At 37.5% G+C, this 24,840-nt stretch overlaps 2 protein-coding genes and 1 pseudogene across 3 annotated transcripts; 1 reads left to right on the forward strand and 2 right to left on the reverse strand.

Moving 5' to 3' along the window:
• Nucleotides 1-1,604: 1,604 nt before the first annotated feature.
• Nucleotides 1,605-9,365, forward strand: LOC110621049 (nucleolin 1). 2 transcript variants are annotated; one of them, XM_021765074.2, is made up of 12 exons: nt 1,606-3,043; nt 4,195-4,284; nt 4,364-4,597; nt 4,671-4,892; nt 5,005-5,113; nt 6,313-6,471; nt 7,026-7,087; nt 7,171-7,250; nt 7,455-7,531; nt 7,624-7,658; nt 7,934-7,979; nt 8,999-9,365. In XM_021765074.2, exons 1-12 carry the CDS (start codon nt 1,685-1,687, stop codon nt 9,001-9,003), a joined length of 2,478 nt encoding a protein of 825 aa, XP_021620766.1. In that variant the 5' UTR covers nt 1,606-1,684; the 3' UTR covers nt 9,004-9,365. The 2 variants fall into 2 exon arrangements, with proteins under 2 accessions (XP_043815100.1, XP_021620766.1); XM_043959165.1 differs by lacking the exon at nt 6,313-6,471 and having other exon boundaries at nt 1,605-3,043.
• A 534-nt stretch (nt 9,366-9,899) lies between these two features.
• On the reverse strand, nt 9,900-10,881 carry LOC110621810 (annotated as a pseudogene).
• Nucleotides 10,882-12,311: 1,430 nt separating this feature from the next.
• On the reverse strand, nt 12,312-14,026 carry LOC110621811 (blue copper protein-like). Its single transcript, XM_043959166.1, has 4 exons — nt 13,784-14,026; nt 13,357-13,707; nt 12,912-13,265; nt 12,312-12,823 (listed from the first exon to the last, which is right to left on the reverse strand). Exons 1-4 carry the CDS (start codon nt 13,950-13,952, stop codon nt 12,606-12,608), a joined length of 1,092 nt encoding a protein of 363 aa, XP_043815101.1. The 5' UTR covers nt 13,953-14,026; the 3' UTR covers nt 12,312-12,605.
• Between the last annotated feature and the right edge of the window lie 10,814 nt (nt 14,027-24,840).

A 24,840-nucleotide genomic window follows, 5' to 3' on the forward strand; every position in this document is an offset into this window, starting at 1 on the left:
ATTAATTTCTTTTATAGAATGGTCATTGTCGTTGTTAATTTTTTCAATTAACAATTAATTAATTATAAAATTATCAGAATAACTATTTTATTAATCAAATAAAAATTTATAAATTAAATTATTTAATATTAAATAAATAAATATTAAATTATGAATTTTACTCAATTTCAGTGTTTATACAGCAAATTATTCCTTAAAAAAAAAAAAAGAAGGCGATGTCTGCTTGTGCCCTAAATTAAAAAGGCTCCTTTAATCCCCTGCTTACCCAGAAACATCTAACGCTCTTTTATTAATATTTCATTTTTAAAAGTTGTTCCAATCACAATGACAAACACAATTTATAATTTAATGTTTGATCTCATCACTCCTGTATGAGGCAAGTTCCGCGGGTACAGTATCGGTTTGAGGTTCATGAAGCCTTTTTGATGGGCCGGTCTAGCTTTTTCAACCCGACTCAATCTCGTCAAGTGGACCGAGTCACTCTTAAGCTTCAGTCTACCCACAATGAATTCGGCTATGAAACGTGACAGAATACAGCAGACTCAATCATCTCGCATTCCTATTTATATATATGCCGGAGAAATTAAATAGTCGTTTGGCGTGGAGAGAGCGCCTGACGCTTTCGTACGTACGGACAAATCTGTATGCTTTTATATACAGACCTTTCGTATGTACAGACCTTCCATTTAAAATTTAATTTTTTTAATTAATTATTATTATATGAGTTGAAATATTTTTATTAATTTTTTAAATTTAAAATGATAAGTATAATTACAATTTTTATTCACTATATTAATTCTTCGATTATTATTTTTAATGCGATATATCGATCACTTAAAAGTTAGAGTTGTTATTATAAGATAAAATTATATATGTAGTAAGAATTTGATAAATCAAACTAATATATATTTTTTTATCAAAAAAAAATCTAAATATTATTATATTTAATTTTTTGTTAATATTATTTTTTTAGCGAGACGGTATTTTTGAGATTGTTAATTGATATAATTTAATAAATCTCATTATAAATTCTTTATTTATTAATAGATTTCAGTCATATTTTTAGAAAATTTAATAATTAATTTCATTTTTTTTTAGTATAAAATTTGATGTCCACATAAATTAATTATTTATTTTTATACAATATTATTAAGTTTAAAGCATTTTATTATATTCTTTATGTATTTGACGGTAAAGTGACTACTGCAGGGACCAATTATTATTTTTATATAAATTAACTAACAGCAGCATTACAGTTTTATTTTAATTATATCAATTTTATAATATATTTTAATTTAATAAATAAATACAAATAAATATTAAATATTTTAATTCTTGGCTTCTCATTACATAATATACTTCCACTTTTGATAATATATATCATAAAATTAAATGCAAATCAAATTATAAATTCAATTAATTTTAAATATTTTTATTTTTTAATATTATTTATTAAAATATTTTAATATTTAACTTAAATAGATGAAATAAAAAATATTTTAAAAAAAATTATACTTTAAAAATTTAATTTTAAATATATAAATAATTGATTTATTAGTTAGAATAAAATTCAAGAATTAATGTATAGTTTACCCTACATTCATTTATCTTTCTCCACCGCCACTGAACTCAGTTATGCTCGTTTTTAAGAAAAATAAATTAAGATGAAGGAACACTAACAGAAATGGCTCCGAAGAAGCAACCAGGTCCCCGGCCGAAACGTGCCGTTACAGCCACCGCCAAGCGCGCTGTCCCCGACACTACTCCTATTCGTGTTCATTCGTCTGATTCCTTAACCGCTGCTAAATCTCCACACAATGTCGAAGCCAAAACAACCGCACAATCAGCTTGTGAAGGTGCCCTATTGCCGTCTTCTTCCCCTGCGATCGAAGATGGAAACACCTCGGTGGCACCTTCTGTTCCAGGTATCGCAGAAACTGTGAATGAAATACCTGCAGACGAGAAGCGGGGAAATTGTTCAATGGGAGCGGAAAATAATAAAATTAGCACGGGAAATGAAACCCTACCTCTGGAGAATAGGAAACCGGACGTCTCCCTTGGAATTGGCTCGAGAATCGAGGAGAAAGACTTTATTGGTGGGAGTGAAAATGGAGATTCTGGCAACGATGATGTGGTGGCGATGAAGCCGAATAAGAAGACGAAGAAGGTGGTGAAGGTTGTGAAGAAGGTGGTGAAAAAAAGAGTGCCCAAATCTATGCATAAGGCCATAACTGCGTGTTCGAATAAAGAATTGACGACAGAGGAGGATTTGGATGATGATAGTGAAAAACTTTGCAGCAGCGATTGTGTTTCTTCTTCAATGCAAGAAATTGGAATGGTCAATTTGAGTGGAGGACCAAAGGATAAAGGCCTGGAGAACCAGCCGGAAATTCTGGATGGTGTAGTTAATGGTTCCACGCCAAAGCAGGATGTTGGAATGGTGGATTGTTCACTTTCTGTCCCAGTTATTGTTGAAAATTCTGATGCCTATGTGACATTGTCAGTGGAAGAAGCTAAAAATCCTGATCAGCCTCTTGGTGTTCCTATGGAAGTTGAAACTTTTGATACTATGGGTGAGGGAGGAAAAGAAGTTTCTGTGAATGAAATTCCAGTGAAGGGCGAAAAGAGTGAGGGTGCAGTTGAGAAATCAGATACTGCTACTAAAATACCCATGGAAATGATGAATGTGGATTTAGTTGGGAATAGAAATAATGAGTGTGTGGTTCAATTTGTGGGCTCGAGCAGCGGAAATGAGGAGGGAGCAAAGGAGGACAGTGAGAAGGGTAATGGAAGGATAGTTTTGAGTGGGGAGCTGGAGGCACTGGAGAGGAGGAGGAGGAGGAAGACAGAGATTTTCATTGGTGGGTTAAATACTGATGCAAAGGAGGAGGATATCAGGGAGGTTTTTGAGGAAGTTGGTGATATTGTGGAAGTGAGATTGGTGACTAATAGCAAGACAGGGAAGAATAAGGGGTATGCATTTGTGAGGTATGCTTCAGCTGCTGATGCAAAGAAGGCCTTGGAGAAATACCAAAAAGCTGAGGTGAACGGTTTTTTTACTTTCGTTTTATTTTTCTTATTTGCAATTTTTATGAAATACCAAATGTGAATTTTAACAAATCGTATGAGGGAATATCTATACAGTGTATGAGTGGTTGTTTAATGGATTTAGTTACAGATAAAACATAAACTCATTACTCTATTTTTCTTTTCTTTATTTTTTGTTCCATTTCTTCATGAATTGTCATATGACATACTTGGACAGAAGCATGACAGTTGTTGCGCTGAAATTTATTATTACAGAGAATCTATCACATATCGTTGTTTTGACTGTTCAAAGATTTATGGATTTCTGATTTCCATTTACGTTGTCTTTATACATTGGACACTTTTAGAGTAACAGCTGATTGTTTAGTTTCAAAATAGTTTAATCTTACCTCGATGTAGTTTCTCTCTCTGCTATGGTTGTCCCTTTTTTTCTTTTTAAGTAATAATGTTAATCAGGACTCGGCATAAAATAGGATGTGATCATAAAATAAGGTGGTTCATGTAGTCTTTTTGTCAGAAAAATATCAAGTTATCTACAAAGTAGTTGCTTTATTTTGCTCATCTCCTCCCTTTTGTTCTTCATATACGTCATTGATTTGTCAGAGTGTCTTGTTCTGACCGGCGCTATTCCAATGGTAAGAGTAATGCTATTCCTTAGCACTACAACTATAACTACAATGTATCATGAAGTTTGCTTATATTTTTAATTTACAGATGTTGCAAATTTCAGGTTCCCTGCTTTTGTTGATTTCAGTGATCGGAACAGTAGTGTTCTTTACCATTAATGCTTCGTGGTTAAGTATCATTTTGAAAAGGACAGAAATAAATAAAAAAATTTATGCAAGTTATCTCCTTATTGACTGCAATTCCCCTACAACACAAGGAGGATATTTAGTTGCTGGTAGGAAAATCATATGATGCATTTCTAGCAGGGATATTTTTTTATATTTTATTGTTTGGTCGTTCTGTTATTCCTAATCTTGACAACATGGATTCTTTAATTTGCCTTATGTGGTGAAATTACTTGGATATTGCCCTTCATCATTTCATGTTCTGCATGATTTTATACTTCTTGTATGGCGACCATGATTTTAGTTTAATCATCCATCTATTTATGAATAATCTCTCTCTTACTTTGAATAATAGATTTGTGGAAAGCAGTGTAGTACAGCAGCTGTTGAGGGCAACGACACAATTTTTCTTGGTAACATTGACAAGCAGTGGACAAATGAAGATGTAAGGTTTTAAGCACATATTGAATTCTTCCCTGAATCTTTAAATTATGCACCTCATATGACTTATTATGCCTGGGCAGGTCATTAAACTTTTGCAAGATATAGGAATTGAGAAAATAGATAAAGTGACCGTAATGACTGATCCTTCAAATATGGGACGTAATCGTGGGTTTGCATTTTTAGAACTTGAAACTTACAAAGATGCTCAAATTGCTTTCAAGAAACTTCAGAAGAAGGGTCTGGGAAAACTTCGAAATATAAAAGTCGCTTGGGCAGAACCCTTAAGTGAGCCAGATGAAGAAGAATTGCTGAAGGTCTGTCTACTTAGACTTCCTAACTTGATGGCTGGTAGGGTACTTAATGCAATTGTTTTGCAAATTTCTGCAGGTTAAGTCAGTGTATGCAGAGTATTTACCTCCCTCCTGGGATGCAGAAAAAGTGAGAAGTTACTTTACAAAGTTTGGAGAAATTGAAAATGTTGTTCTTTCCCGAAATCTACATTCTTCAAGGAGAAACGACTTTGCCTTTGTTAATTTTAAAACCCGCGAATCTGCTCTTGCATGCATAGAATTATTCAACCATGAGAGATTGAGCAATGAGGGATCTCAGGTTTCGTATTTTTTACAAACACAGTTAAACTCTTAATGAATTCCTCTGATGACCTATTAATGGGTGTATGTATTCTTTAGGCAACTAAATGATTTACATGATGTGATTTTAGGTAAATGTGAAGGTATCCCTTGCAAAACCTGTACAAAAGGGCAAACTCCAAAAGAAAATCTCCAAGCCTACAAGCAAAGAAATTATTAAACAAAAGCAGTCAAGTCAAGGTGAGTTTCTCTCTCTCTCTCTCTCTCTCTCTCTCTCTCTTTCCCCCTTGGGGAAATATATTTTCTTATATGCCAAATAGCTGAAATGTACTTTCAAGTTATCAAGGGATCTGGTAAAATAAGGGCATCAAGGTAGTTTTGATTACTTTATATTAGCGTGTTGAGTGCTACACTTCTACATTTCCTACTACTAAGCTATCAATACCGTCAGCATTGTTCTATCATGCACCGAAAAATGGTTTTCTCATTTATGCAAGTTAATCTTCATGAATACCTTGGATGGGCATTGTTGTTCTGTAGATTCCTCTACTTGAGTCATTGATTTTCTCAATTAAGCAAGCAACATCTTGCCAAGAAGGAAAAATTCAGAAAGAATAAAAAGTCTGCGTCATTATTTATGCTGTTGAGAGTTGGCAAATGGGATTTCTAAAAATCTTGTTGTTTTGAAAAATTGCCCCAATAAGCCCATATTCCTTGTAGAATCTGTTTCTGGCCAAGAGACTAACATGGAACCTTCACATGATACCATGTGGAGAATTTTTATTTGGAAAGAATTTTGTATGTCTGAATTTCTCAGTTTGCTGATGTTTCTGACTATTAAGAACATATTCCAGTCTTTGTAAATTGACCCTTTTCCATTTGTTATTTTGAATTTTTTGGGTTTTGATACCCTTGGTGAATGAATCAGAATCCAGCTGACCTGGACTTTTGGCAATAGGAGTGAATTGGTTCAGAGTTCAGAAAGTAGCATGTCTTAGTTTGATGTGCACCTTATGATTGGAATAAAGATGGTTGAACAGAATTTTGTGTGGATTATGACATCTGTCCTGTGTTTTTTATTCACACACGTCCATTTCCTTATAAATATGATACCAGCCTTATGAAAAATTGCTGCAGCCCTAGTTACTTGCATATCATCAATATTACATCTGGGTGTGCATTGCTTGCTGCTGTTAATGGCCTCACTATTTAAAAAAGAAAAGAGTTTTTAGACAAATTGGAGATGGAACAAAGCTTGCATTTGGCAATCAAATAATAATTTGTGGCCTTCCGGTTTCTTTTGGGATTGCATGAATCTTATAATGAAGCATTTTGCGATTTTCCAGCTATCATAATGAGAGACCTTTTTTTTCTGTTGTGTGTTTGTTGGTGTGTGTGCTTGTGATGGGATAATGAAGCAAAACATCCGTTTCTTTTAGGTCCTGTAAAGCCTGTTGAACCGAGATACAGCAAAATGCCTGCCATACATGTTAGCAATCAAGTATTGGGTGATATAAGCGCCTCTGGAGCTGCTGAGCTTGAGCAACGCTTAGCTGAGCGAGCTCTACAAAAGCAAATGCAAGCAAGATTGACCTCGGGTATTCTGCATTTATCAATCTTGTTTAATTCTATATCTGTTTCCCTGTTGTGTTTCCTTTTGTGCTTTATACTCTGTATCTCTTGCTTGACTTCTCTGCCTACTTTCACCATATACACTACTACAGAACTGCAATTTCTTTTTATCATTAATATAGTATAATCATGGAGAAGACCATCACATGCTGGGCATTTTGGTAAACTGCAATTACCAAGTCCTATTGCCATTAGCTGATGATAATTTATTAAGAATTTTAAGAAATCTTTTTTCAGGAAGACTTGGTCTAGCAGTTTTCAAGACTTAATACATGTCCAACTTTCTTTATGTACTTTCCCTAAATGTGACAAATTCAATTTAATTACAATCTCTTATCAGGGTAGAGGGGCACTAAATGGAAAATTATTGCATTTTTTTTTGTTGTTCCTGCTTTACAATCTCTGACCTCTGGGAATCCTTTTAGTTTTAGTTACTCTATTAAAGGCATAAAAGCAGAATTCTTATTGAAGTACTTGATTTTGGGTCTTCCTTTTCTCTCCCTCCCTCTCTGATGAATAGGCATGACAAATCGTGATTATTCTCATGTGTTCCCTGGACAGAAACGCTCTTTTTATATGTTGGTAAGTCCTTCAGACTGATGGCTGGATGATCTTTCCTGATCTGTACCCTTTGTCAAATGCTACCAACTTCTGTATAAATGCAGGGAGATGATCTGAATTATTCAGATCCTAGAGGGTATGCGCGTATTCGAATGGATAGTTCTTCTCCAGTTGGAAGCCTAAGGTACTATTAGTTTAAATCCCTTATAAATTCTTACATTTACTTGGTGAAGCCACTGCCATGCACTTTATTTGAGTCTTTGCCACCCTTTAGCTTTCTCTTTTTTTTTCTTGTGCATGTGAGATGCATGCAAGTTCTTTGGTTGACAATTTGCTAATGGATTTATTGTTTTGTAAATGAATAATTTTTTTCATTTTTGATCTTTAGCCATGGTGAAGTTCCCCCAGTTTTTGGAATGGCTTCTCTTTCCTATTATCAGCAACAAGGTGCTGGTTATGCATTAGGTAAACCTTTATGTGTATTGACTTTGGCTTTTTGATAATATATATTTATGTATATTGCTTTTACCTCATTTCAGTGCTTTTCTTTTTGTCAGGTCACAGATATCCAGATTATGCAAATAGTTTTCAGGTATGAATTAATGTAATTGGCGTTGAATTCTGTTGCATAGCCTTTTGAAGTTCTTTTTGCTATACATATGTAATTCTCCTTTACAATTATATGAATAAAGAGGAGCGTTGTTTTCTCATTGCAAAATGCTGACTACTCTATAGCAGAATGACTTCTTATTTTAAAATTTAAATCCGGTATTTTTGTATGGATATAATTTTCTTGGTATTATGTATTTCCCTGGTGCGTTCAAATGTGATATCTCCATTAATAGTAGTCTATGGATTTCATGGCAGAGAGAAGAACCTCCTTATCATGGCTGTGGTAGAGATTACTACAAATGTAAGAATGCATTTTTCCCTGTCATTTGAACGCCTCTTTTCATCTTCAGTATCATAAATTTCCTGAAATATCCTGGAAAAAAGTATCATTGTTTATATTTTTGTTTTTCGAGAAATTCATTGTGCAGTATCATTGCCTAGCTATGATTACAGTTGGAGGTTGATGATTAGCGACTGGTAGTAGGAGGCCCAATCTACAAATTGCAGACCTTAGTTTTTTGGTTAAATTTTTGAAACACTAACTGCTGGATTTTTGACAAGCTACTCAAACATATTGGGACTGGGAGTCCTCGTGCCAACCCTTCGTTCGAACTATTAATCCAAATGCACTGAAGAATAACTATTCAAACTTCTGCTGAACTCTTTTCTTTTCATGAGTTGTTTCAAGAATGTGTCTAACATAGTGTTTAAATAGGAGGAAGGAAAATAATGATAGTAAAGAAGTATTCTTTTTTAATGATAAAATTGCAATTTTATTCTTAAATTTATATGTTTACAAAATAGAGAGATGTATTTATAATTTTCAAAATTCCTCTCCCACTTGCCCTCAATTTAGAGGAAAACGGGAGCGAAATGTAAATGTTATTTTCCTTGCAAATTTTCTTACCTCCTCATTCTCCTCTTAACGAAAAATAAAGATTGGAAATTAAGTTCATGTTCCTCTCAAATTTCCCTACCAATCACGGGCTAAAAGTTTTTGTTCAAATCAAAATGGAATCATGGATTCTTGCAGCTTTCCCTTACCTCTGTATTTTTATATCCATCTATTGCAGTGTTCTTTCTTAGATTTCCGGGGGTTAAAGAATAAAGATTTTCTGGCATGTTCCTTATTTGTGCAATATACAGGGTGGTGCCTGTATTTTTATATCCATCTATTGCAGTGTTCTTTCTTTGCAAATTTTGTCATGATAAACAACTCATGTATTTAGAAATTAGGATACAATCCTTAAAACCGTTATTGGGAGTAATTTTCTTCTTCCCTTTCTGCCCTTCTCCCTGATAGTTCTCCGTTTTGTACAGATTGATGGCTTCACTGAGATCCTTTTTTGAGAGGCAGAACTTGCTGCTGGGAAGATCAAGCAAAAATTTTGTACGTGCGTGTAGTTTGTTGTTGCACGGATCATACGCAAAATCTTGTATAGGGTTCCTTCTTTTTATCTATGGATGTTTTAACTCTTCCAAGTATTTAGTAGATAAAACTCTCATTCTTGTCTAAATGTTGCGGAATCATTATTCACTTGTGTTAATCTTTTGGATGATATACTCATATTGAGAAGTTGAATATACAGAAAGGGCTTCCCCTTGGGTTATGGTTAAAGAAGAGAAACCCATTTCATACTGTTGGGGACAAATTGTAAGTCCTCGTCAAATATATATGTCAATTTTTATATTTTCAGTATACAAAGGGTGGTAATTTTTCAATTTAGTATACTTGGTAGGGTAATTTGTAATTTACCCATATTGAACACGTAACTGCATGTGTGTAAGCAATGCTATGAGAATATTTCTTCTTTTTTTTGAATGAGAAAATTAGCTTTTAATAGCATAATACTTAAATATGCACTTATTTGGATTGTCAATAAATTTAGTGAATAAATTTTAGCTTCTAAAACATTGTTCGTTAGGAAATTATTTTAAGATCTTTTTAAAAGGGGCAAAGTTGCAGAATTGTCAATAGCAAATGAAATAATGGGATTATGGACTAATCCGAAGCCTGAATATCATTTGGATTTATATGAACTTAAATAAAATAATTTTCCGTTTAGTCTTAAAATTATATTTCCATCCTAATTCCATTTATCCCTAATTTGCAAGTACTGGCTGAATCAAACACTTAATTATTAAATGTTTAAAGATTTTCATCGAGTCAATAATAATATTTAGATTTCTTGGCAGGTTTTGAATTCAAATTCAAATTGAAATAAATTCATTAAACATCAGTTATTATAAAATTATCTCACAAATAATAAAATTTTTTAAAAAAATCTCAATGCTGAGAATTACAGCTTATTAAAGCCATGTGCTGCATGACAATGAATAACAAAAACTTGTAAACAATAAACACCTAAAAAGACAGACTCAACCAATGCCAAAACCTTATTTCTGGGCAGCCGACCCAATATTTTCTAATGATTCTCAGATTAAAGAGCTGCCATTGCCAGTCCAACAAAAGCTGCTATGAATATCTGATACCAAGACAACATAAATCTGTAGGAATCATTGGAAGCTGGAGCTGGAACTGGCACTGGCACTGGTGCAGGCGCTGGTACTGGCACCGATGCTGCTGGTGGTGCTGTTCCTGGTGTAGGTGCTAGTTCTTCCACATTAATCACCAGCTTCTGACCTTCCTCACAGTGACCCTAAACACCGCAAATGTACCATTTTTTTCCAGGTTTGCTAAGTGTAAAAGAATCGTTTCCGCTGCTGAAAGCTTCTCCAGATGGTTTGCATTCCCTGAAGCCATTGCCGTCCACTTTAAACACATTGTGCGGTGGCTTGTATTGGAACACTGCAATCATTAGCGTTGCATGGCGTCAATACTTCAAAAATTCTAACAATAAAGCAAAGGAGACCCTGAATAATGAATAAGTAAAGTTGGGAAGCATACCTAACATGTCACCCACATAAAATACTTTATCCTTAGCCCAATCTGTGTAGTTGAGATTAACATTCCATCCTTTATCATCACCAACTATGTATTCACTTGCCATGGCCACTGAGGGAAGAACAATTGCAGCAATAACAAACCCAACAAACCGATTAGAAGCCATCGCAGATTGATTATGTAATTAATCTCCAACTGTGGTGTGGCTTTTGTTTAAGGGAAACTTATATATATATAGGCTCTGTCTTTAATACACAGACCGGCGATGGTCGGCATGAGAAATAACTTTGGTTTTCCCGAGCCAGCTGCTGCAAGCTCTGAAGAAGATCAAGTATTGTATTTGTGTATTTTTTATTTATTTCCCAATATTTTTGTTCATATCAAATTAATATTGTGGGTTATAAATTATAATTAATTATTTTAAATAATTGACAATTAAAAATAAATTAAGAACCATAAGACAAAAATTTATTGAATAAAAAAACAGAGAAGACAAATAGATCCACGGACCAAGTCATGGCATTTGAAAAGGTTAATGTGTTTTCTTTATGGCCGGCTTGGTACAGCTTAGGTTAATTGCTACACAAGAACCGAGTACAATTAACTGGCCACACATTAAAAAGTATTTTTTTTTTCTTTTCATGAAAGTAAATATTTTAAAATAAGTAGATAAAAAACCTCAAACCTAAAATTTCATCCACTTTTTACCCCATATAAATAAGAAAGATTATCTCTAATTAATATTTTATTTTTAATAGAGTTTTTTTTTTTTTAAATTTAATTATTAAATTTACTTAATCAAACTGAATAGCAGTTAGCCTCATAAAAAGTGCAGATTCCAATCCTTTAAAGAAGAAAAAATTCATTTCCAACACTACATGAGGAGTATAGCAATAATTGATTTAACTCTTTTACCTATTGATTACTGCTTGTGTTTACTTATTGATTTTAGACTTAGAAAGAAATTACCCACTTTCTTTTTTTATATTATAATAATATATAAATTAATTTACTATTATAATCTTATTTAATTTAATTTAATTTTTAAAAAATCTTTTAAAATATTTTTAATATTTAATAAAATTTAATATTTTTAAGATGAATATAATTGAAAAGTTATTAATAAAAAATTATTTTTTTAATGTACATAAAAAAAAAATAAAATAGAAAAAAATTATAGAACAGAGATTAATTTTTAAAGACAAATACTAAAGCTGAGCAACTGGGTCTAGTCTAGTTTTGTGTTTAGAATTAGAATGAAATTTATTCCAGTAAATTTAGAAATTCTTTGGTATCAAGAATTTTACATGTAATGTGAAAAGAATTTTATATTTCATACGAATCTAAATTAGATTCCTCCTCATTTCTTGAATTAGATTATATAATATATATTAAATCAGATTGATTTCAAATAGCTTTTGATTTATTTATGTTATTCGGGAATCTAATAAACTTATCAAAATAATCGCTATTTCAGGAGGTTAGTTTCAATTTTTAGAGGAATCATCAACTAAAAATACTCTATTTAATTGACAAAAACTGTTTATTTTGATCTTTCTAAGAATTCTATATAACTTTTCCTGTTTCACCTGAAAAAATTGATTGATTTCAGTCTGGCGAAATTAAATATATTTCCAATCATTTAATTAAATAAAATTGGTTCAAATTAAAGATTAATTCAATATATTATATTTATTTCCAAAATCTGGCCTTGCATTTCAGGGAAATTCTTATATTCAAGCATTCCACTAAATTAACGAGCAGCAGAATTGAAAAGACAACTGTTGTTTGATTGAAAGGCATTCGATCACTCCAAATTCTTTAGGACATATATATCCGATAAAAGCTAGTTGCAATAATTCTGAAGCTTCACTCATCCACACTCCTTCAACAAAACATACAAATAAAACAACAATGGAGACATTAACCTCAGACACATACTATAATCTGACAGTTAATGAATAATTGACAAGTAGCTAGTTCCCCGAGACACACAAGCTCTTTGGTGTATAGGGTTCTTAATTAAGCAGTTGCAGGTGGCAGCACAGTCAGGAAAAGTTTCATCCCTTTCTCGCAGTGTTGCCCAACTCCACAGATGTACCATTTTCTTCCCGGAGTTGCCAAAACTATTGTGTCATTTCCGGTTGTTAGAGCCTCAGTTGCCGGTGGCCTAATGCAGTTCTGGAAGCCAGTTCCGTTCACCTTAAACACATTGTGAGCTCCGGGGTAATATTGAAACACTGCAAAAAATAGTCAATTATTAATATATAATAATGCAATTAAGAAACTCTTAATATATTATCCAAATGCTTATATGTATTTACTTACCAAGCTTGTCACCAACTCGGAAATGCTTGTCCCTAGCCCAAGCTTGGTAATCAAAGCCTAGTCTCCACCCAGCTTCATCTCCGACTATGAATTCTCTGCCGTAAGTGAGAGGAGCAGGTGGCGGGCTAGGCTTGGGAGCTTGTGCATTAAGTGGGAACACATTTATAAAAAGTTTCATGCCGTTTTCGCAATGTTTGCCTACTCCACAAACGTACCATTTTCTTCCTGGAGTTGTCAAAACGATTGTGTCGTTTCCAGTGCTTAGTGCCTCACCTACTTTTGGCTTAATGCAGTTTTGAAATCCAGTTCCATTCACCTTGAACACGTTGTGATCTCCCACATAATATCTAAATACTGCACAATTATCATAAAAAATCGACAAATATCAGATGAGTATTTTGTAATTTATCAATGTAAGGATTCTAGACATGATATGATTAATTACCAAGCTTGTCTCCAACGTGAAACTTTTTGCCTTGAGCCCAAGCTTGATAATCAAATCCTAGTGTCCATCCTGCATCATCTCCGACTATGAATTCTTTACCATAAGTGAGTGGAGCAGGTGGGCTGGGCTTGGGAGCTTGTTCTGGAAGTGGGAACACATCTATAACAAGTTTCATGCCATTTTCGCAATGCTTGCCTACTCCACAAACATACCATTTTCTTCCTGGAGTTGCCAAAACGATTGTGTCGTTTCCAGTGCTTAATGCCTCACCTACCTTTGGCTTAATGCAGTTTTGAAACCCAGTTCCATTCACCTTGAAGACGTTGTGAGCTCCAACATGATATTTAAATACTGCACAATTATCATCACAATTGAATCGACAAATATTTTATTGTAAATATTAATTCGATATGAGATGATTAATTACCAAGCTTGTCTCCAACGTGAAACTTCTTGCCCTGAGCCCAAGCTTGATAATCAAATCCTAGTGTCCATCCTGCTTCATCTCCAACAATGAACTCCTTCCACCTAGCTCTGCTTGTTGGAACAATGGCAGCAATCAGCATGAAAATGAAGAAAACAAGACGGGAAGCCATTAGAAGAAGCTCTAAGTAGTATATATATATTCTTGTTATATATTGTATAAGAAGAAAAACCAACTTCGGATATGATCACCTGGAGGGAAAAGTAGAGGTATTTATAGAGTTGATTGAAAGATTGAGACGTGTCAAATGCAAGCATTTGAGGAAGAAAAGAACATGTAAATAAGCTAACTAAGGCGGCATAGCCGAATAGAGAATGGGAGACTGAGTAGCACTGGACACAAATGAAAAATATATAATTACATGACCATTTCAACTGAGCTTATGAATAATAATACAGAGACAATAGACATTTTTGTGTAGGAGATAACAAAAGCTGGGGGTCCCTAGGGCAACCCCACTTTGCATATGAATATGATTAGCTGGTCAAAGGTTGTCTGTCCCTTCTAAAAGGATTCCTCAATCATTCGGTGCTAAAGCTCAGATTAAGACCCAGTCAACAATCTCTTTCTATAATATTAATGTTTGTATATGCTCATTCGACCAAGGATTCTAATCTACACTATACATAGCTCCAAGGTGTTTATTGTTGGATATCATTGTTAGTAGTTAAGAAATGATAGCATGTTTTTAAATGAATCAAATTGTTGATCAGCACTCAAGAAATTTAATTCACTTGACTCGATTTTTAAATAAGTTGTTTTTGAGCTTAATTTTTAAATTCGATTAATAAATAAGTCAAATTTAAATTTTATAATATTCGATTTATTAAAAATTATAAACTTGATTTGTGTTCGAGTTTATAAACAGATTCGTAAACAGTCTCGTTAAGCGGTATTTAGTGTAATTACACTCGTAAACAATCTCATTAAGTAGGTTGAAATTAATATTATAAGTGAAATAAACTGAAATTTTATCTATACTTTTATGAGTTAAACCTAAATTTTTTAAAATTTAGTTCTACATAACTTAATTTCACTCTTAAAATTTACAAATAATAGATCATGAATATTTAAGAACTCATTCTTTATAAATTTACGAACTAACGTGTATATATATTTATTAATTAAAATTATTTATTTTTAAATTTATTGATTTTAAATTAAAAATTTATTATATATAAATAAATTCAACTCATCGTAAGTTATTCGAAATTAAACTCAATAAAAACTCAACTATAAATTTATTTGCTAAATGAGTTAAGTTTAAATTTATTAATAATCGAATGAGTAAAACTCAAATTCGACTCAAAATTGAAAATTAAACTTAAACCTTTTAAATTCAGGATTGGACTCAGTTTTTTTACACTGTGAGATAGAGGATTAATTATTCATTTATTTTGATTAATTAATGTTAATTTGTTTCATCAATTAAGTTTTTCTCATTTAAAAAATTATTTTCATAAACACTCTAAAATCCATTTATTTTTAGGCCAAAACTCAATAAAAAGGTTGAAAATAAAATTATTTATTCAAAATTAAGTTCGATTTGACTATTACAGACAACCCTATTAATTCTTTTTTTTTTTAAAAAAAAAAAATTAGACTTAATCAATAAACGAAACATAATACATTTCTAGGTATAACATTTGTTTGTATAAAATCTGAAATTATAAATTCCACCACTATTACTTTTTCAATTTTGGGTAATGCATCCTAGCAATTTTTCGGTATTTTCATGCATGTATCCATTTGTTATCCAATTGTGAAATAACATTAATTACTGAAGAAAAAAAATATTAATTAAATTAGATAATTTTTCTTTTTAATTAGATAAGACAGAAAGCTAAAGATTGACCTCCTAATTATCTATTTAATTTTAATTCTGTTAAATTTCATTGCTAATACTATTAAAAACTGTAACGTATTTCACTTTTTTAATAATTTAATCTTTATAAATTTTTAGTATTTATGATAATTTAATTTCTCGTATTTTGTATTTCTCATTTACTTAATATCCTGAGTCTACCGTTGTAAGAGTTCATGGGTGAGTCTGAGTAATTGCTCCAGATTCAGACCCAACAAGCAGCAGAACGGAGCTAATGGAGGCTAGGGCACAAGCTAAAGGTTAAAGCGCTGGCGCTAAACGATGGCGTTTTGTATGTTAATAAAAACAGCGAGCAGAGGGGCAAGTGTACAGTCCACATGTACAATTTTTTAATAAAAAATATATTAAAATTTTTTTAATATTTTAAAAATATTTATTAATTATTTTTTTTAATTTTAATAATAAAATATTTAAAATTTATTAATTAATATTTTAATTTTATGAAAAATTTATTAATTAATTTTTTTATCTTGAGAGTATTTCAGATTTTTTTTATAATTTATTATTTTTTAAAATAATTTTTAAATATTTAAAGATTATTTAGATCAATTTTAATCCAACTCTTATACGGTTAAAGCAAAACCCATAGACCATAAAGGAAAAAAGAAGGATCATGTTAAAAAAAAAAATTACAGAGATAAAATTGGTACATAGAAACTGGTCATGGCTTCTTGTAGAATTCAAAAATGGAGTAGCTATAAGCACAGGATATAAATTTGATATCTGCAAATCCAGCTCCTCTAGCTAAAGTCTCCAACTCCTTCTCTGTCCTCTCCTTTCCTCCAGGGTTGGATATTGATGACCGCTGGATTTTCCTACCCCCAATCCTGAGCCTAAATTACAGCCACGGCCCACGCCCTCTCAAGTAAAACAGGCCCGGACCACCAGATCCCTGAGGCCGGACTCCACCAGATTCTTCCTCATCGAGATCGGCCCAGCCCGTATAACCTCCCCACGGATTCCTTCTCCTCCTGAGTTCAGCGTCCAGCCCAGCTCTCGGCCCAGCCCAGAATCCAGAACGAGACTCATCATACAGCCTGGCAGATCCGCTCGAGTGTACGCACGGGGGAGAATCAGAGGCCGTTACGCATGGAGCAGGCGCCGATATCCTCGTACGCCCATATCTGTATGGCAGAGACACGTGGTCCAATCATGGAAGAGCCGTTAAACGTCACCAGCAAGCAGGAAGAAAAGGATAAAAGGGATACCCCTTTAGGGAGATAGGCCAAGCTTTATTCTTCAATAGACAAACCCTTGTAAAACCCTATTCTATTGGATCTCAGATTATCAATTGGCGCCGTCTGTGGGAAACGACGGAGATCTTTTCATCACCGGAGTTTTCACTCTTAACAAAACCCACTGAGATCCACGATGGCTAATCACCAGGAGAGTAACCTTAACGTCCCAAATGACCTAAGCTCCGCCCAAGATGGGCAACAATTCTCCTTCTCTAGTCCTACGACATTCAACAACCAAACGCATGTTCCTCTTAATCCCTCGCCAAGTTTGGCAGGGAATACTCCCACTATTACCCTGTCTAACCAGGATCTTCAAAACATGGCTTTCCAGTTACAAAATACCGCCCACTGGTTGGGGCAGATAATGCAACAGAGAGGCCTTAGCACCCCAGTAAATACACTCCCGGTTGTAGAGGAACCTCAGACCAATGACCCCCGACCTGCACCTGACCATCTTCAAACCAGCAGCCGCGATACGGGAGAAAGAGGGAGAAGAGCCGGGGAAGAGGAAGGACCGGAGGCCCGAATCCATGCGAGGAGGGCGAGAGAGATGATAGAAAATGAGGAGGTGGATAACTATTCCGCCGAAACAACCGGGTGGACGGGAACTGAAGCAGAGGAGGAGGAGTACCACCTGGAGAAAAAACCCAGCCCGGAAGACGAGAAGGTGGACCAAAAGTTGAAGAGATTGAGAGAACAGCTCTTAGCCGAGCTAGGTAAGAAAGACCAAAGCCAAACCTCTTTGCCTACTTCTTCCCCTTTCTCAAAATGGGTGCAGCAAGAGACTGTCCCTAAGAAGTTTATGATGCCATCAATGGCGGCCTATGACGGAGCTGGTAACCCGAGGGAGCACGTCATGAACTATAAGACCTTCATGGAGTTGCAAACTTTGTCAGATGCCTTAATGTGTAAAGTGTTCCCAACGACGCTCTCGGGACCAGCGCGGGCGTGGTTCAACAGCCTTGAGGCCGGAAGTATCAGAAGTTTCGGAGACCTAGCCACTCGCTTCATCAGTCGATTCATAGCCGGGGTGCCAGCAGAGAGGAAGACGAGCTACTTGGAGACAGTAAGACAGAGAGGGGACGAATCACTCAGAGAATATGTCGCTCGTTTCAATACAAAGGCCCTGCAAATTCCCGAACTCGATGAAGGAAGGGCGGTAGAGGCCATGCAAAAGGGAACGACCTCTGCCGAGTTCTTCGGCTCCTTAAGCAGGAAGCCTCCGACCTCCCTGGCCGAGCTGATGAAGAGAGCGGAGAAGTATATAAGGCAGGATGATGCCTTAGTAACAAGCCGATTTGCCAAAGGGATGACAGGAAAAGAAAAAGCCTCAGAAGAAAGGAGGCCGGAGAGACATGAAAAGAAACACGGTAAGAGGCCCGAGCCGTACAAGGTGGCCTGGGAGCGAAGGGATCAAAGGCCTCCCCCTCCACGGGTCCATGAGCCAAGATTGCTTCCCCCTTGGGTCCCTGAGAAGCCGACTCCACTAAATGCGTCCAGAGCCGAGGTGCTCATGGCTGTCCAAGATAAGGAGTTCCTCCAGTGGCCCCAACTTATGAAGTCAAAAGCAGCCCAACGGAATCCTGACAAATATTGTCAATATCATCGGACGCATGGCCACGATACCAACAACTGCTTCCAGTTGATAGCAGAGATCGAGAGGATGATAAAGAGGGGGCATCTCAAGAATGCCGAGGAGAGCAGGAACTGGACCAGTAAACGACGGATCCAGTGGGACCATCAACATAATTGTTGGAGGAACGGGAGGTCGGATGGGCCGCCGAGGGAAGAAGAGAAATCGGGAAGGAGAGAGCAGCAGTACTGAGGTCATGCAAATCGTTGACCACTCTCCCATCACCATCACCTTCTCTTCAGAAGATGCTCAGGGTATTCAGATGCCCCATGATGACGCGCTCGTCATTGAAGCCGTCATTCATAATTATCGGATAAAGAAGGTCTTAGTGGATGACGGGAGTAAAGTCAACTTGCTACCATACCGGGTTTTTCAGCAGATGGGAATTCCGGAAGAACAGTTGGTCCGGGACCAGACACCAATCAAGGGGATCGGAGGAGTACCGGTGCTAGTAGAAGGGAAGGTGAAGCTGGCTCTCACCTTAGGTGAAGCTGGTTCTCACCTTAGGTGAAGCACCTAGGACTCGCACTCACCACGAGGTATTTTTAGTGGTCAAACTTCCGTTGAGCTATAATGTGATCCTAGGGAGGCCTGCGCTGTTCAACTTCGAAGCTGTCACCAGTATCAGGTATTTGGCGCTTAAATTTCCAACAGAAGAAGGAGTGGGAATAGTCCGAGGCAGCCAGGAAGAGGCAAGAGCAGTATACTTAGCCACGGTAGCAGAACCGAGCTCCACTGAAAAAGCTCTTGACTCGGAAGTTCTAGAAGTTCGGGATGAGAAAACAGAGGCCAGGACAGAACCGGTGGGGAAGCTGGAGATCTTCCCTTTATCAGAAGCAGAGGCAAAAAAGGTCTTCAGTCTCAACGCCGGCCTCACTGAAGAACAAAAAGCTGAAGTCATGGCCTTGATCCGAGGTCATGCGTCTAGTTTCGCCTGGAAGCCCTCCGACATGCCTGGAATTGACCCTAAGGTAATGACACACAAACTGAATGTACTCCCCGAAGCCAAGCCAGTAAAGCAGAAGAAGAGAGTAGTAGGAAGAGAGAAGCAGCAGGCCACCAGGGAGGAGGTGCAAAACTCGAAGAGGTAGGCTTTATTAGGGAAGTTATGTACCCGCAGTGGCTAGCAAATCCTGTATTAGTCAAAAAAGCCAATGGCAAATATAGGATGTGCATAGATTTTACTGATCTAAATAAGGCCTGCCCTAAAGATTGTTATCCCTTTCCTGATATTAATAAAATGGTCGACTCTACGGCCGGTTTCGATTATATGTCTTCTTTGGATGCTATGTCAGGTTATCATCAAATCCCAATGGAAAGGTCGGATGAGGAAAAGACCTCGTTTATAACTGAAGATGGAACTTATTGCTACAGAGCTATGCCATTCGGATTGAGGAATGCCGGGGCAACTTACCAAAGATTGATGAATAAAATCTTCAAAAACCAGATTGGCAGAAATGTAGAAGTTTATGTAGATGATATGGTGGTCAAAAGCCCAAATTTCCAGCAGCATATAGCAGACTTGAGGGAGGTATTCGGGATATTAAACCAGTACAGAATGAAGTTGAACCCAGCAAAATGTGCTTTCTTTATTAGAGGAGGAAAATTCTTGGGATTCATGGTGAGCGGAAAAGGCATCAAGCCTAACCCGGAGAAGGTAGAAGCCATATTGAAAATGCCAGAGCCGACCTGTGTAAGGGACGTCCAACGACTAACCAGAAGAGTAGTAGCACTCAACCGATTCATGTCAAGGTCAGCAGAAAAATGCTTACCATTCTTCAAAAAATTGAGGAAGGTGCCAAACTTTGAATGGACAGAAGACTGCCAAAAGGCCTTCGCAGAGCTTAAGAGATATCTCAGCTCGCCCCACGTGCTCAGTAGTCCTATGAAAGGAGAAGAACTCCTGATATACTTGGCAGCCTCAGAACAAGCAGTCAGCGCAGTGTTAGTAAGGGTGGAAGAAGGGGAGCAGAAACCCGTTTTTTACGTCAGCAAGGTACTCAGAGATACCGAGGTCAGATATTCGAACATTGAAAAACTGGCTTACGCCCTATTGCTAGCAGTCCGGAAATTTAAAGTTTATTTGGAAGGCCACCAAGGAGTTGTGATGACAGACCAACCCTTAAAGAAGATTCTACGCAGACCGGAAACTTCAGGTCGGATGTTGGCTTGGTCCGTAGAGATCAGCCCTTATTGTCTAGAGTATCGACCTAGGACAGCTATAAAATCTCAAGCCTTGGCTGACTTCATAGCAGAATGCACATTCAACGGGGAGCAGAGAGGATCATCCTCAGGGATAACAGGAAAGGAACGTGAGGGGGAGCCTCATCCAGAATTCAACTGAAAGTTGTATGTAGATGGAGCATCAGGCACTGAGGGCAGTGGTGCTGGAATAATGCTTAAGGGGCCAGAGGATTTTAAGGTACGTTACGCCTTACGTCTAGAGTTCAAGGCCTCGAATAATGTGGCAGAATATGAAGCCCTGATAAATGGGATGTTGGTGGCACTGGAAGTGGGAGTAACCGATCTCGAGATAAACAGCGACTCTCAGCTGGTGATCAACCAAGTAACAGGGATGTATCAGGCTAGAGACCCCATTATGCAGAATTACCTGGCCAAAGTAAAAACTTTAGAAGCCGAGCTCACAAGTCGAGGAGTAACCATCAAATTTCAAAGAATACCCCGAGAGGAAAATGAGGAAGCAGATCTGCTTAGCCGATTATCCAAAGAAGAATTGGAACAGCTTCCCGATGAAGTGTACATACAACATGTCCATATGCCTGCTTTTAATAAAACTAACACGATATTGCAGGTGGAACAGAACCCGACTTGGATGATCCCTTACTTAGAATACCTGGAGAAAGGTAAACTCCCCGAGGATAAAGATGAAGCCAGAAAGATAGCAGCTCGTGCCGCTAACTACCAAGCGATAAGGGGGACCTTATACAGAAAAGGAAAGTCCAGTCCGTGGCTCCGATGCGTGAGCCCGGAAGAGGCTACGAAGGTGATGGAAGAAATACATAGAGGCATGTGTGGAGCCCATGAAGGAGGAGGGACATTAGCTAATAAAATATTCAGGCAAGGGTATTATTGGCCCACTGTTAAAAAAGAAGCAGAAGAGTTCGTCCGAAGGTGCGACGTATGTCAGAGATTTGCTAATGCCATCAAAACTCCAGCCACTCCTCAAGCAAGCATATCCAGTCTATGGCCTTTCTCGCAATGGGGAATTGACATCCTGGGACCTTTCCCCAAAACCACGAGGCAAAGGAAATTTGTAGTGGTGGCTATAGAGTACTTCTCAAAGTGGCCAGAGGCGGAAGCAATAGCCACAATCACAGCTCGAAAGATGATAGATTTTGTGTGGGGACATATCATCTGCAGATTTGGTGTACCCAGAGTGCTTATTTCAGATAATGGCAGACAGTTTGATTGCAGCACCTTCAGGGCTTTCACAAGGAACATGGGTATCTGGCATAAATTCTCCTCTGTGGCTCATCCTCAAACTAACGGCCAGACAGAGGTCACCAACAGAGCCATCCTACACGGATTAAAAAAGCGACTAGATGGGGCAAAGACAAATTGGGCAGAAGAGCTCAACAGCATCCTGTGGGCACTCCGAACCACCCCTAGAGCACCCACTAAAGAAACGCCCTTTGCACTTGCCTATGGTACAGAGGCCGTAGTCCCAGTTGAGTTGCAGATTCCTACTCATCGAGTCCAATTTGCTAGTGAAAGCACTAACGACGACAAGTTAAGAAGCAACCTGGATGCCCTTGAAGAAATCAGGGAAGAAGCTCAAATCCGAACTGCCGCCTATCAACAACGGGCAGCACGATACTACAACCAAAAGGTCAGAGAAAGAAGCTTGAAAGTGGGAGACCTGGCCTTAAGAAACCTGGAAGCCACAGGAAAAAGAGCGGCAGCTGGTAAGCTAGCACCGACCTGGGAGGGCCCGTTCAAGGTAACAAAAGTAGTCCGGCCAGGAGTATACCAGATTGAAGATATGCAAGGGAACCCTGAGCCCCATGCATGGAATATTCAACACCTAAAGAGGTATTTCCCCTGATATAGTTGTAAAGAAAAACATTGTATTCTGATAAATATGAAGGAAACAAGTTATTTACACAATGAGATTATCTTTATTATCATGAACAATATTCCTCCATGAAAAAGAAAGGTAGGTGTACAGGATCCCCTAGATTTCCTGACACCACAAACCAAATTAAGAGCACAAACAGCCGGCTAGGCCCCGAGGTCATCCCGAAAACACAAAAATGACCAGGATCCCGTAAGATCTCCTGGAGCAAAAACAGCCGGCGAGGCCCCGAGGTCATCCCGGAAACACAAAAATGACCAGGATCCCGTAAGATCTCCTGGAGCAAAAACAGCCGGCGAGGCCCCGAGGTCATCCCGGAAATACAAAAATGACCAGGATCCCGTAAGATCTCCTGGAGCAAAAACAGCCGGCGAGGCCCCGAGGTCATCCCGGAAACACAAAAATGACCAGGATCCCGTAAGATCTCCTGGAGCAAAAACAGCCGGCGAGGCCCCAAGGTCATCCCGGAAATACAAAAATGACCAGGATCCCGTAAGATCTCCTGGAGCAAAAACAACCGGCGAGGCCCCGAGGTCATCCCGGAAATACAAAAATGACCAGGATCCCGTAAGATCTCCTGGAGCAAAAACAACCGGCGAGGCCCCGAGGTCATCCCGGAAATACAAAAATGACCAGGATCCCGTAAGATCTCCTGGAGCAAAAACAGCCGGCGAGGCCCCGAGGTCATCCCGGAAATACAACAATGACCAGGATCCCGTAAGATCTCCTGGAGCAAAAACAGCCGGCGAGGCCCCGAGGTCGTCCCGGAAATACAAAGAAGACCGGGATCCCCTAAGAACTCCCGGGAAAACAAAGTAAGAAACAGTTGGAGAAGGCCTTAAGACCATCTTTAAGCAAAAATTCCCCATATCATGTGCAGAGACAATTCATAAAAATACAGTTCCGACCTCACAAGAAAGATAAGTCCAAAGACTACCAAAGAAAGGCCAAATTCTGACCTCCCGAAGGAGTTCGGAACACTATAACCAAGAGGCACTAAAATTGAGAAATGATCGCTGACGCTAAGCTGGCTCATCTAGCCTAGAAGGAGGTCGAGACAGCAAATAGCCCGGAAAACATCCAGGGGTATGAGAAACATCACAGGCCATAGGTATAAAAGCCCAAGTAAAGAGTAAAGAGCCGAGCTCCCAACTCGGATAGACTCGCCACATAAAAACGCTCGAAAACATAGAGGAAGGCAAATGAAGACGAAGGACCGTGCTCATAACCAAGAAGAAAGGAAAAGTCATTTAAAAAGCCTACACAAGCATATACAGAGTTTAAGGATTTACTCCCTCACCACCCATATAATGAAAGGTTGAGGAGGTAAAGGGGGCAATTGGGGAAGAAAGGACCTCAGCTTCATTTCCTGACAAGTCAGAACTAAAAGCAAAAAGGCAGCCCTGCTAATCACCATTAGAAGGTATGTGATCTGACTTCTCATGAGTTCAGACAGTTAGCTAAGAATCGAGCTCATGACTAAAGGCTAATCTAGTTCAGAAAAAGCTTATGAATAAAAATATACAGTGTAAGCATTACAGTTACGAGAAGGAGAGATAAATTATAAAGAGAAATATAGTCCAAGTAAAAAGAAATTAAAATTTCATTAAGAATACAGGGCTGTTACAATCTACTTGTCGGACGAGGTTGAAGGAAAGATAGTCCTTAAAGGACTTACATTTGTAAGAACATCCTCGCCTACATTAGGTTTATTTACAACTGTATCTGGAGGAAGCCCGGCATCCTTTGGGTCAGATGTCTCAGTATCAACAACAGGAGCAATCTCCAACCCTGGATTGAGGTCCTCCCCCTCAGATTCGGGGTCGCCTCCTTCAGACTCAAGGGCTCCCATGTCCTCCCCATCCGGCTCGGATTCTTCTTCAGAAGATACAGCTGACGGGCCTCCAACGCGACAGTCCCCTCTAGGCATAGGAAAATCATCTTCTCCATACAACACCGGCTCACCATCATAGTCCACTTCGGCCATACGAAGCTTTGCCAGAGGAGTATCAAGAGCATGTCTAGCCTCTTGATCAAGCATAAATTAGCCACATTTTTATTATCTTTTTTATTGCTTATTTACACATTTTTTAGCTTAATTTATGGTTTCTATCTTGTTTTTACAGAAAAGGAAGAAATTGGAGAATT

This window comes from Manihot esculenta, chromosome 8 (genome assembly GCF_001659605.2).
Source record: "Manihot esculenta cultivar AM560-2 chromosome 8, M.esculenta_v8, whole genome shotgun sequence".
NCBI classification, from domain to species: domain Eukaryota; kingdom Viridiplantae; phylum Streptophyta; class Magnoliopsida; order Malpighiales; family Euphorbiaceae; genus Manihot; species Manihot esculenta.

Bases quoted from the DNA above. Each gene is read 5' to 3' on its own strand.
- LOC110621811 (XM_043959166.1), bottom strand. From the start codon at position 13,952: ATGGCTTCCCGTCTTGTTTTCTTCATTTTCATGCTGATTGCTGCCATT. The intron at 13,708-13,783 runs GTAATTAATCAT...ATAATTGTGCAG, and splicing joins TCACGTTGGAGACAAGCTTG to TATTTAAATATCATGTTGGA. The intron at 13,266-13,356 runs GTAATTAATCAT...ATAATTGTGCAG, and splicing joins TCACGTTGGAGACAAGCTTG to TATTTAGATATTATGTGGGA.
- LOC110621049 (XM_021765074.2), top strand. From the start codon at position 1,685: ATGGCTCCGAAGAAGCAACCAGGTCCCCGGCCGAAACGTGCCGTTACA. The intron at 4,285-4,363 runs GTAAGGTTTTAA...ATGCCTGGGCAG, and splicing joins AGCAGTGGACAAATGAAGAT to GTCATTAAACTTTTGCAAGA. The intron at 7,659-7,933 runs GTATGAATTAAT...ATTTCATGGCAG, and splicing joins ATTATGCAAATAGTTTTCAG to AGAGAAGAACCTCCTTATCA.